General features: G+C 38.7%; 1 protein-coding gene across 2 annotated transcripts in view; it reads left to right on the top strand.

The window, feature by feature from the left end:
- The window catches only part of CPB1 (carboxypeptidase B1), a 59,134-nt gene that overhangs the window by 30,236 nt on the left and 16,802 nt on the right, over window positions 1–12,096 (top strand). For both annotated transcript variants that reach the window (XM_082394422.1, XM_082394423.1), the window contains 6 exons: window positions 5,411–5,510; window positions 5,604–5,705; window positions 6,541–6,642; window positions 9,345–9,455; window positions 9,545–9,635; window positions 10,328–10,530. In XM_082394422.1, the coding sequence (XP_082250548.1) occupies window positions 5,411–5,510; window positions 5,604–5,705; window positions 6,541–6,642; window positions 9,345–9,455; window positions 9,545–9,635; window positions 10,328–10,530 (709 nt within the window). The remainder of the gene's footprint in view (window positions 1–5,410; window positions 5,511–5,603; window positions 5,706–6,540; window positions 6,643–9,344; window positions 9,456–9,544; window positions 9,636–10,327; window positions 10,531–12,096) is intronic.

The raw sequence follows: 12,096 nt of genomic DNA, 5'->3' as shown, positions 1-12,096 counted from the left end.
ATTTTTTGTTTTCCCTTGCTTCTTTTAATATTTTTTCTTTGAATTTAATTTTTGTTAGTTGGATTAATATGTGTCTTGGTGTGTTTCTCCTAGGGTTTATCCTGTATGGGACGCTCTGTGCTTCCTGGACTTGAGTGACTATTTCCTTTCCCATGTTAGGGAAGTTTTCCACTATAATCTCTTCTAATGTTCTCTCAGACCCTTTCTTTTTCTCTTCTTCTGGGACCCCTATAATTTGAATGTTGGTGCGTTTAGTGTTGTCCCAGAGGTCTCTGAGATTGTCTTCAACTCTTTTCATTCTTTTTTCTTTGTTCTGTTCCTCAGCAGTTATTTCCAACATTTTGTCTTCCCACTCACTTATTCGTTCTTCTACCTCAGTTATTCTGTTATTGATTCCTTCTAGTGTATTTTCCATTTCAGTTATTGTGTTTTCATCTCTGTTTGTTTGTTCTTTAGTACTTCTAGATCTTTGTTAAACATTTCTTGTATTTTCTCAATCCATGCCTCTATTCTATTTCAGAGATTCTGGATCATCTTTACTATCATTACTCTGAATTCTTTTTCAGGTAGATTGCCTACTTCCTCTTCATTTATTTGGTCTTGTAGATTTTTACCTTGCTCCTTCATCTGTGACATTTTTATTTTGCTGTCTCATTTTTTTTTTCCTTTTTTTTTTATAAGTGGGATTGTGTTCCTGTCTTACTGGTTGTTTGACCTGAGGCTTCCAACACTGGAGTTTGTAAGCTGTTGGGTAGAGCTGGGTCTTGGTGCTGAGATGAGGACCTCCAGGAGACCTCACTCCAATGAATATTCCCTGGGGTCTGAGGCTCTGTTATTCCAGTGGTTCAGACTCTGAGCTCCCACCACAGGAGCTTTGGTCCAACCCCTGGCTCATGAACCAAGATCCCGCAAGTCGTGCGGGGTGGCAAAAAAAAAAAAAAAAGGAGAACAATAACAAAGTAAAAAATAAAATTAGACTTAGAAAGTAACAGCTATGTTAAAAAACATATAAAATTAAAATTTTGATGAAACAACAACTGGAAGGTAAAACAGAACCACAATAGTAAAAAAAGAGGTGGAAAAAAAAATAGGTGGACAAGGCCTTGGCTGTGGAGGGTGGGGCCTAAGCAGGGGTGAGGTTTGGGCGGTGGGCGGGGCATATGCTTAGGACCCACAGGGCTGGAAAAGGCCGGGGGTGGGGGGCCTTAGGCTCAACAGAAGGGACCCAGGCGTGACTCCCGCCTCTGGTCTCAGAGGGCAGGGGACCCCACCTGGGAGCCCAGCAGGCTTCCTCCACTCCTCTCCTGCTCCTCCTGGAGGTCCCCTCCCACCTGCCTCTCCTGATCTCCCTCTTATGTCACCCGGGCCCACGTGGCCTGGAGGGGACTTTGGAGTGCAGGGGACTGGCCTGGGAGCTCAGCAGGCTCCCCCAGCCTGAGTGGGTGGGGCAAACGCCCTCTGCTCCTTTCCACTCCTCTGGTCCTGGAGGGCCCCTCCCACCTGCCTCTCCTGTTCTCTCCTGGGCTCCCTCCTATGCCCCCAGGACCAACCCAGCCCGGAGGGGACCTCTGAGGGTGTAGGACCTGGCCCAGAGAGCCAGGCAGACTTCCCTGGCCGATTGGGCAGGGGAAACACCGGGCCCACTCCCCCCTGATCTGAGTCTCCAAGGGTCCCTCCAGGGTGGGAACCCCTCCCCCATCTCAGCCACCCCTCAGGGGCGCCGGTCCTGTCCGGTCTCTGTACTCCCACGTCCTATCAGTTCGTTTGGGGGTTCTTCCCGTCTCCTTGGGCATCGGTGTCCCCCACCAGCATCCGGCAGGCACCCTAGTTGTGGGGAGACACGAACTCTGCGTCTTCCCACACTGCCATCTTGACTTCACCCCCCAGTAACTGTATTTTTAAATGCTTATGTCACACCCTAGATACAGAAAGACTAGGAATTGGATGGTGTAAATCTCCCACTTATGGTTCTGAAGCCAAGTTGACAGAATCTTTCAGTGGGTGGGCCTTCACAGAATTCCTTCTTACAAATTTCAGGAAGGTGGTCTATGCCCTATCCAATGCAGGAAGAGAGTGATTGTTGCTATCTGCCTATAACATTTTTCTGCATATTTCAGATTCGATCAGTAAAGTGTCCTTGGATAACAATGTGTACATAGTAATGTTCTTCAGTAGCAATGGGTGTGTAGTCTGGGGACTGACCTAATACTCCTTTTTCAGGAATCTGAAAGGGGGAGAAAACTAAGTCATGTCTCTCCTCCTCAGACATTGTGGTTCTTGCTTTGTTGGGAGTCCCGTTATCTAATTTGCCTGCATGCTAAAAAAAAAAAAAAAAGAAGAAGAAGTGGGATAGCACTATAAAAGGAACATATAAAAGTATAAAACAGTGTACATGCCTCTGTATTTTGGAGCTGTAATGCAGTCCCTATTACCTTATGAGTCATTATTTTAATCTCCTAGAATAGAAGCTCATTATTTAGTAATAATATTTTGTAATGTAGCTAAAGTAGTACTTTGTCCTAAATCTAATAAAATCAAATTATCATAGGGCTGGAAAGGATCATTTAAGGTCAATTTCCCACCTTCAGGCAAAAGCACCACATTTCAACCTCATTCTGATACTCTTTTGCAAGTTACTAGAGGACACTTTTACTCTTGGGTGTCATCTTAAATCTAACTGGTTTTATTATGCTTCTTTGTCCTGATTATTGATGAAAATGTTTAAATATTAACATAATAATAACTCTAACAGAATGTCTCTTCTTAGTACCAAACAAAACACTAACCTCCACATAGTCACTTATTCTCCCAAATAATCTGAATTTGAGGATTGTATGCAAAAGAAGGATATTGCAATATGCTGTGGAGGCCCTATTCCCCCCTCTACTCAGAGCTGGTTCCTGGTAGGTCAGAGATCACTATGGTTATGGCCTTAGGGACAAATGTCTACTGAATGTCCTGAGGCTGTAGAATGCCTGGGAGCAATTAAGTGATGATTTCTTTTCTCTGGGCAGCCACTAAGAAGCCACGTGACCTAGATGATTATTTTACTTGCTGTCAATGGAAAATCTTGTTAAAGGGAAAGTAGATGTCATTTACCATTTCCTCTTGGATTTTTAGTTTTGCCATTCTGTCAGAGAAGTTCATCCTTGTTAGGCAGGATTTGTTCTTTCAAACTGATAATCTTGGAATACAGTTGTTTTCTTAAAGGTTTCTGCCTGTTGATTTTTAGCTTTCAAGGTTTTTGTTTTATTTGTTTGGTTTTGTTTTTAGTTTTTAGTTATATTTGAAAATCATTTACCTAAACTATCTCTATTCTAGATGTTTCCCTAGAGTTTATAGGTGGCAACTGGCAACTTTACTGTAGTTTAATTTTTTTTCTTCATAAACCTTGGAAGACATCTATGTAAATGACCAAGGCCTAGGGATTTGAGTCAAGTCATTGCATTTTAGAACTGAAAAGGACATTGAATACCAGCTAATAAATATCCCATTATACAAATTATGAAATTAAGGCCCAGAGATTAAATGACTTTGCTGAAATCAATTTACATGTTAGGCGAAACTATGACCCTGATCTTTTGATTTCTAATTCTAGATTCTTTCTAATTCCACCCTATTCCCTAACAATCCAATTTGGGTGTTGAATATAATTAATTATAGCACTTACTATAATCATTGTTCTTAACTATAGCAGGCAGAATGACTGTCCCTCCAAAATGTCTACATCTCAACCCCTAGAATATCTGAATATATGCTAATGGCAAAGATAAGTTAGGATTGTAGATGGAATTAAGGTTGCTAAGCAGCTGAACTTAAAATAGGTAGGTTATCCTAAATTGTCCAGAGAAGTCCAAAGTAACCACAGGGTCCTTACAAGTGGAAGAGGGAGGCAGAAGAGGAAGTCAGAGTGATGAAACATGAGAAGGACTTGAGCTGCTACTGCTGGCTTTGAAGATGGAGAAGGGCAAAGAGCCAAGGAATGTGGGCAGCCTTTAAAGGGCAAGGAATCAGACTCTCCCCTAGAGCTTCCAGAAAGCACTTCACTGTTAACACGTTGATCTTAGCCCAGTGAGACCTGTGTTGGACTTCTAAGCTGTAAAATAATAAATTCATGTTGTTTTAAGTCACTTAGTTGTGGTAACTTATAGCAGACTTAGTTTGTGGTAACTTATAGCAGCCATAGAAATGAAAGCACTAACAAAGTACTGATGGCTGCTTAATGGGAAATTTTCTTTCCACAGAATAAATATTAAACTCTTCTCCTTTTCCTTTTTTTTTTTTTTAAATACTACCTTAAGATAGTTAAGCCCTTAAGACAGTATTTGCCTCTTGCTAGGAAACAAATATCATTTAGTATTAATTTATTGCATTTTCCATAAACAGACACAAGTTCATGCACAGTTAACCAAAAGGAGAGACCAGGAGGGAGGTTCAGAGGATGTCCCTGACATACTTCATCAGAATGCCCTTGGGGCAGCCGGAGGAGAAGTAGACTTTTGATATGCGGCTACAATTCTCTTGTGTGTCAGATAAAAACATTTCAAGGCTTGACTGTGGATAATAGAAGTTTCTGTAAACTAACTACTGCCCATGATATTTACAGTCTATGATCAAGGACATTAGTGCTCATAAAATTTTGTCCCTTCAGAACACACTTTCCACTCAAAAGTAGCAAAGAGAAACAAAGTCATATATACCCATACCTTCACACCTGCCTCTTATAATAAGACCTTTCACCTGAATAATCATTTTTAGAAATAAGCAAGCCTCAAAGTTTCTGTCACCAATTTTCATATTACCTTGCTACAGAACCATTCTTACATTACTTTAAACCAGCCAAAAGAAAGGCAAGCAGAAACGAGTACTTTAAACTCAGTATTCTTTGGTCTAAAAAAATCTTTAGCTTGTCAATATTTCTGAATTTCCACCCATCAAGATATTTTTCTCAAAACCTAGAGAAAGGCCTCAGGTGACCGGCTGTCCCAATCTACCTGGGATTGAGTAGGTTCCTGGGACATGGGACTTTCAGTGCTAAAACGAGGAAAATCTTGAGGAAGAAAGACCATAGATAGGGCTGGAGGGCATGCTTCTGTGTTGCAGCCCAAGGCCCTGATGCAGAATGCCCCAGGTACCAGGGAAATCATTTTCCAAGTTTAAGGTCCAAGGACCCCCAAACAGGTGAAGTTTGGCCCAAAGAAGAGCCTGCCCTGCTCACAGTCTCCAGTATCCTTCTCAATGATTTACTTACTTTGTGTGATGAGCAGCTCAAGTTGAAAAGCATAATCAGAGGACAGATCTGATTTCATGGAGAATGTACTGTCCCATTGGCTAAAGCATAAACTCCAGGTTTTTGCTGACTGGGAAACATGCTTATGTTCACAGGAGTACCCCCTTTGATTTATTACAGGGTATTAATAAGCAACCTCAGATCTGTGCTGGAGGCTCAGTTTGATAGCAGGGTCCGTGCAACTGGACACAGTTACGAGAAGTACAACAACTGGGAAACGGTATGACGTGCACCATGTGATTTAGACAGACATTGCTTTGGGAATTGAACCAAGAATGTCACACATTAATCCACAAATGGTTCCATTTGGTAGATAGAGGCTTGGACTCAACAAGTCGCCAGCAAAAATCCACACCTCATCTCTCGCAGTGCCATCGGAACGACATTTTTAGGAAACACTATATACCTCCTCAAGGTAATCCTTTTTAACCATAACCTTCCCATGTCTGAGGGCTTTAAATCAATGAATTCTAACACATTAACATCTGTTTTACAGACATATTCATCCCAAACATTGTTATAACTCTTTCCCTGACTCAAACAGATTCCCCAGATTGTTTTATCATATGTGAATTTTTAAATCATTATTTTGATTTACTCAAAAGGAAAAATGCAATAAAATAAGAGCAGTTCTATAAATTTAACCACATCCCTGTAAGCAATGTAAATGATCACCTACCTTGATGCAGTTGTCCTCTCCCAGATGTTGTTTGCAAATCCATTTGCTAAAGAGGTTCATAAACTTCATATCTATCAGACAACGGTACACAATGTATCAACAATTTGTTTCTGTCGTCCTCTAATGCCATTTTTGTCATGCAATTCTAATGAAGAAAATAAAAAGACGTGGAATAAATGAGAGAGAAGGAAAACTTCTTACAAGATTAGCAACAATCATGATTACTTCTAATTACTCATCCAGTTGTCTTGGTCACGTCCCCTAACAGTAGCAGCAGAAAATAACCTCCATGTGAGTACAATTAAGCAGGGTAATCAAGCATCTTCTGAAAAATATGAGCTTGTCAAGCTTAATAAAAAGAATAAACAGCCATGTAAGCCTTCAGCTCAAATATTGTGAGTGTCTAGAGGCAAGAACATACCGTGCTAGTATTATGTTTTAATTTAATCGTGGAATGTACCTCTTGCTGCTGTCAGCTTTCACCTTTCGAGTCCAAAGCCCAGATGGGTAGTGAATGTTAACCCCTGAATATGATGAATTACAGTTTCCCCTTTCCTTTTGTTTGCAATAGGTTGGCAGACCTGGACCAAATAAGCCTGCCATTTTCATGGACTGCGGTTTCCATGCCAGAGAATGGATTTCCCCTGCATTTTGCCAGTGGTTTGTGAGAGAGGTCAGTATGTAGAATGATTACTGGCAGAGGAAAGTAGAAAGTATTTTTTTTTTATTTCAATCAATCCCTTGTAAACTAGCTATAATAAAAAAGAATAATAGCATAGAAAAAATTCATAATTCCAAGATCCAAGCTACAAAGGTCACTAAGAGAACTTGATAAGGCAAAATTTTTAAACAGTTAAAAACTGGTATTTATTTGTATTTCACTCATCTTAACTTTCTTACCCACCTTTGGTAGAAAGGCTAACAGGTAGTAAATATCATGGATAGGGCATTTAAAAGTTAATGATTGTGGAAAAACCACTAACTTGATCATTATCTCCTAGATAATAATCAATGTATACTTCAGAATAAAAGAAAACAATGCATAGTAGTCCCTATTCTAAATGATACTGTTTTCCACTCCTTTATAATTCTAATGGTAAGATATATGTAAAAACCCTTTTAAATATCCATGAGTCCATAATGATATAGATGATTCAATAAATTAAAAAAAGGGAGAGAAGGAACAACTCTTTCTTATAGAAGAATTACAACTAATAGATGTACAAATGAGCAAAATAGAAAGTTACCATTAGAACACCACAGTAATAACTACTTCATGAAAATCTACAGATGGATACAAAAATTAGTGGGTAAAAGTTTAAAGAGAAATAGGTTCTTTGCAGCAGCAAAGTATCTCTTAAAAAAATATGTATTAGGGCTTCCCTGGTGGCGCAGTGGTTGAGAATCTGCCTGCTAATGCAGGGGACACGGGTTCGAGCCCTGGTCTGGGAAGATCCCACATGCCACGGAGCGGCTGGGCCCGTGAGCCACAACTACTGAGCCTGCGCGTCTGGAGCCTGTGCCCCGCAACAGGAGGGGCCACGATAGTGAAAGGCCCGCGCACCGCGATGAAGAGCGGTCCCCGCACCGTGATGAAGAGTGGCCCCCACTTGCCGTAACTAGAGAAAGCCCTCGCACGAACCGAAGACCCAACACAGCCAAAAATAAATAAATAAATAAATAAAGTAGCTATAAAAAAAATTAAAAAAAAAATATGTATTATATTACAAAGGCAAAATTTACAGGGGAGAAGCCTAGCAGAAACTACCTTAACCAAGTGATCAAGGTTAACAACACCTGTGTCAGAGTCATAAAGGAAAGTCTGAGGAACTGTCACAGATAAGAGGAGACATGATGACCAAATACAATGCGGGGAAGCTGGGTAAAAGGTATATGAGAACTCCTTGTATCTGCAACTCTTCTATAAGTCTAAAATTATTTCAACAGTAAAAGTTTAAAATATTGAAATACTTTAAAAATATAAGACTATTATTATATACAACATAATTTCTTTTGGGTAAAGCACTTCTGTATCTATTCATTAGGCTCTTGGTTTCTAGACATGTTATGTGTCCAATTGGCACCATTTAATTTCAGTGAGTATCTCACTATCTGCCCTCGAGAAAGAAAGACTTTCATCATTACTTCGGTTACCTCTAATCACAGACCACTAACAGAACATGGTTCTATAGCTCTTCCAACATAAAAAGCACATGCTTTACCATGTGTTATTTTAATAAACATACATGTATAGAGCCATGAAGACTATATAAAAACTGTTACTACACAGAAGCCTTAAATATCTTAAAAATCTCTTCAAGCAAGCCTAGGGAAGAGTTGAATGTAAATTTAATATAATCCTGGGGCTGAAGAACTGGGACTAAGAGAGCATAATAAATGGGTATGAGGTCCTTCATTCATAGATAGGTATCCACATCACTTAGCAGGGAGAGCTAGACCCTTAACAGAGTTCCCTTCTCAAGAAAGAGGAATACGAAGAAGACTTCCATCATTATGCAACTTGAGACTTGCTGAGAGCCTCTCCAAAATCCATCAGTGTGATCTCACTTCATAGTGGGAGGCTTTTTCATTCTTCTTCCTCTACTGAGACCATCTACAGGAGGTCTCACCAAAATTAAACAAATTTCTAGATGACAGTATTAGGAACATGCATAGCCATCCATAGACATTCCTTACTTACTTACTAGGAATACCCTCACAGCCTACTAACTTTGAAAAAAAGTTCTTACCCTCATATCCTACTAACTTTGAAAAAAAGTTATTACAATTACTATTTCAAAGGAAATGAGTATTCATGTTCTTTAAAAGTCTTTAATTTTATTGAATTTTTGTTCATCTTTAAATAGTTAAAATAAAAAGTAATAATTATATGAGTTATATATGGATGAAATAGAGCAGGGGTCCCCAACGCCCGGGCTGTGGACTGGTACCTGTCCGCGGCCTGTCAGGAACCTGGCCGCACAGCAGGAGGTGAGCGGCGGGTGAGTGAGTGAAGCTTCATCTGCGGCTCCCCATCGCTCGCATTACCGCCTGAACCATCACTCGCGTTACCGCCTGAACACCCCCGCTCCCCCATCCGTGGAAAAATTGTCTTCCACGAAACCGGTCCCTGGTGCCAAAAAGGTTGGGGACAACTGAAACAGAGTATCCTAGAAAAAGAGAAGAACTAGAAACTATTTTAAACAAAACTGTCAGTAATATTTTGCTATTTGCTTTTTAAATATTAATAATATCTACTTCAAAAGGGGATGCCACTTTTGTTACCAAAGTCAACATTCATCTAATCTATGTAAATTTTAGCAGCATAATGCATTCCATTTTTCCATAAAATTCTGCTTTGTAATTTATACACAGGCTGTTCGCACCTATGGACGTGAGATCCACATGACAGAATTTCTCAACAAGCTAGACTTTTATATCCTGCCTGTGGTCAATATCGATGGCTACATCTATACCTGGACCAAGGTATATGAACCATTACTGAGCGGGGCTAATGAAATTAAAACCAACCACTTTCTACTATACTTGTCCTAACCATAAACTGCACTTTTCAGTACCGAATGTGGAGAAAGACCCGCTCCACCAACGCTGGATCCACCTGCATTGGCACAGACCCCAACAGAAATTTTGATGCTGGTTGGTGCAGTAAGTATCTGGCTGACCATTTTGCATGCGTCTTTTGAAAAGTATAGGAAGAAAGTAAGAGGAAAACACAATAGTGTCTAAAATAAGAATAAAATATAAATTTTTATATTTTAGAGTTCTAACTTTCTGAAAGCACAAACAATAAACAGTTTGTTTATTCAGTCAATAAAAATGTATTGCTTATTCTATTATGTTCCCAGCTGTGCTAGACGCTGGAAACATGAGACTGAACAAACCAGACATAATCCTACTACTTGTGGAATGTAAAATCTAGAGGAGACCATCATTAATTATTTAAACAATTACTTAAATAAAATTGTGATATAATTATAATTTTGTGATTCAACTCTCAGTAAATGATTATACTAATATAGAAATTTCTCATGGATATTAGTTTGTCCCTACTTATTAATCTTCTTACACTATATTGATCTCATTGTTTAGCACTACACAGGGACATATTGGTGATTTCACATGCAACTTTTTAGCCTGTTAGCTTAAAAACACCCTACTCTTGTGACTAAATGTATGCATACTTTATAATGTACACATACATGAGGATGATTATAAAAACTCCTGTGAAAACAACTTATTTTTTAACTCTCTAACTCTCTAATTTGAAATTTTGAAACATGACCTGTGGGAACGTCAGTAGATGACCATTTGCCATTAACAACAATATGTTTTTCCAGGTGTCGGAGCCTCTAAAAACCCCTGTCATGAAACTTACTGTGGATCTGCTGCAGAGTCTGAAAAAGAGACCAAGGCCCTGGCTAATTTCATCCGCAAGAATCTCTCTTCCATCAAAGCATATCTGACAATCCACTCATACTCCCAGATGATGCTCTACCCTTACTCCTATGATTACAAACTCCCAAAGAACAATGCTGAGTTGGTAAGTAGTCATGGTAGTAGATATAGCATTTCACTGTTGAGATTTTTGAATTCTATTCCTAGAAAAAAAAAATTATACAAACAATTTCTGGAAGTTCCATTCTTGATTTTCAGTAATAGAAGCAAAAAACTTACCACCACAGATTTACAAGGAATCTGAAATTGGCTAGATAAATTGGCTAGAAGAAATGTGATTTTGATGCAGGGAATGATCCCCAAAATGCGGTTAATTCACTAATCTTCAAAATGACAACAGTTCCACTTCCTCCTGCTTCACCACAATACTGACACACATGATGATTTCAGACACATCTGGGGTAATCAACAAAGTTCCTTCACCTCATACATAATCTTAATCAGAAAGTCAATTTTATCAAGTTGCCTTGAGCTGGATTTGACATGCACAGGCAGAGTATGGCAGATGTCATTAGGAATTTGGCACATTTGGTTGATATCAGGTTCAGTGATAAGATCCTAATATTGCTTATTTCTAAATTGTTGGATTAGGTGAGACACAGATGTAAATCAATCAATGAACAAATGATGTGAATGGGTCCTTACTATATATGAGAAATAATGCAAAGAAAATGAACTATCCCTGACTCAAAAAATTAGCAATCTTGTTGGAGAATCAAGATACAACCATATGAAAAGTTAAATAATATAAGAGTTTTATACTATTGAAATTAACAAATATGGTACATCAATGTATAATTTTTTTAAATAAGCAGGTTTGAATCCTTCAAACAACTTTTTTTTAAATTTATGAACATCTGGCTGCCAGAAGTTGGGACCAATGATCTGAAAGAACAAGTGTAAGATTTAAAGCATTTGAGTTATGCCAAAAAAAAACACAGTATTCCACCTAGACAACGACATAGATATTTGCCTTACCTAAATGCATAAATTCAAAGACCCAATAACTTTATCAACTGGAAATTGTTTTGTACTTTCAGATTCAGTCTTTCAGAGACCAAATAAAACATGTAATGCTGTAAATATTTTGTGAACAGCAAAATGGAAAAATAACTCAGCTTCTTAGAAAACTGATAGCTAATAGTTAGCCAGGTCCTGTTCTTTAAAAAAAAAAAAAAAAAAAAAGCTATTTTTCATTTCATTTCATTTCAGGAAAATCTTCCCATCTTCCCTATCTGTAGCCAAAAAACAAAAGAGGACATCATTAGCTGGAACCATTAAATATTCCAGTTTTCCAATTAGGCTCAGTCTGTAAGTGTTCCCAGCAGTGGGTGCTCACAGGCCTGCTGTCCCAGAGATGGGTGTGGCCAGCTCCTCATTTCAGTCCTAGATTTCCAGGGCCACCAGAGCAGAGGAGGTGGGGGTATGTTGTTTGCTTAATTCATGTGAATATGTTTAAGCTGTACCACATCAAGAGAAAACGACAAAGCCATAAAAACTAAGCACGAATGAGTTAGTAAGTAAAATATTAAAACTAAAATTATAAACCATATTAAATGTAACAATAACCAATATATCCAATTTGCTTAATAACTAGTTTTAAACATAAACACTAAAAGACTAATGCTAACAGAAAAGCTTGAAGTGTTCT

The sequence above is a fragment of the Balaenoptera borealis genome (genome assembly GCF_965194805.1).
Source record: "Balaenoptera borealis genome assembly, chromosome: 5".
NCBI classification, from domain to species: Eukaryota; Metazoa; Chordata; class Mammalia; order Artiodactyla; family Balaenopteridae; genus Balaenoptera; species Balaenoptera borealis.
This window is presented reverse-complemented; position numbering and strand designations above follow the sequence as displayed.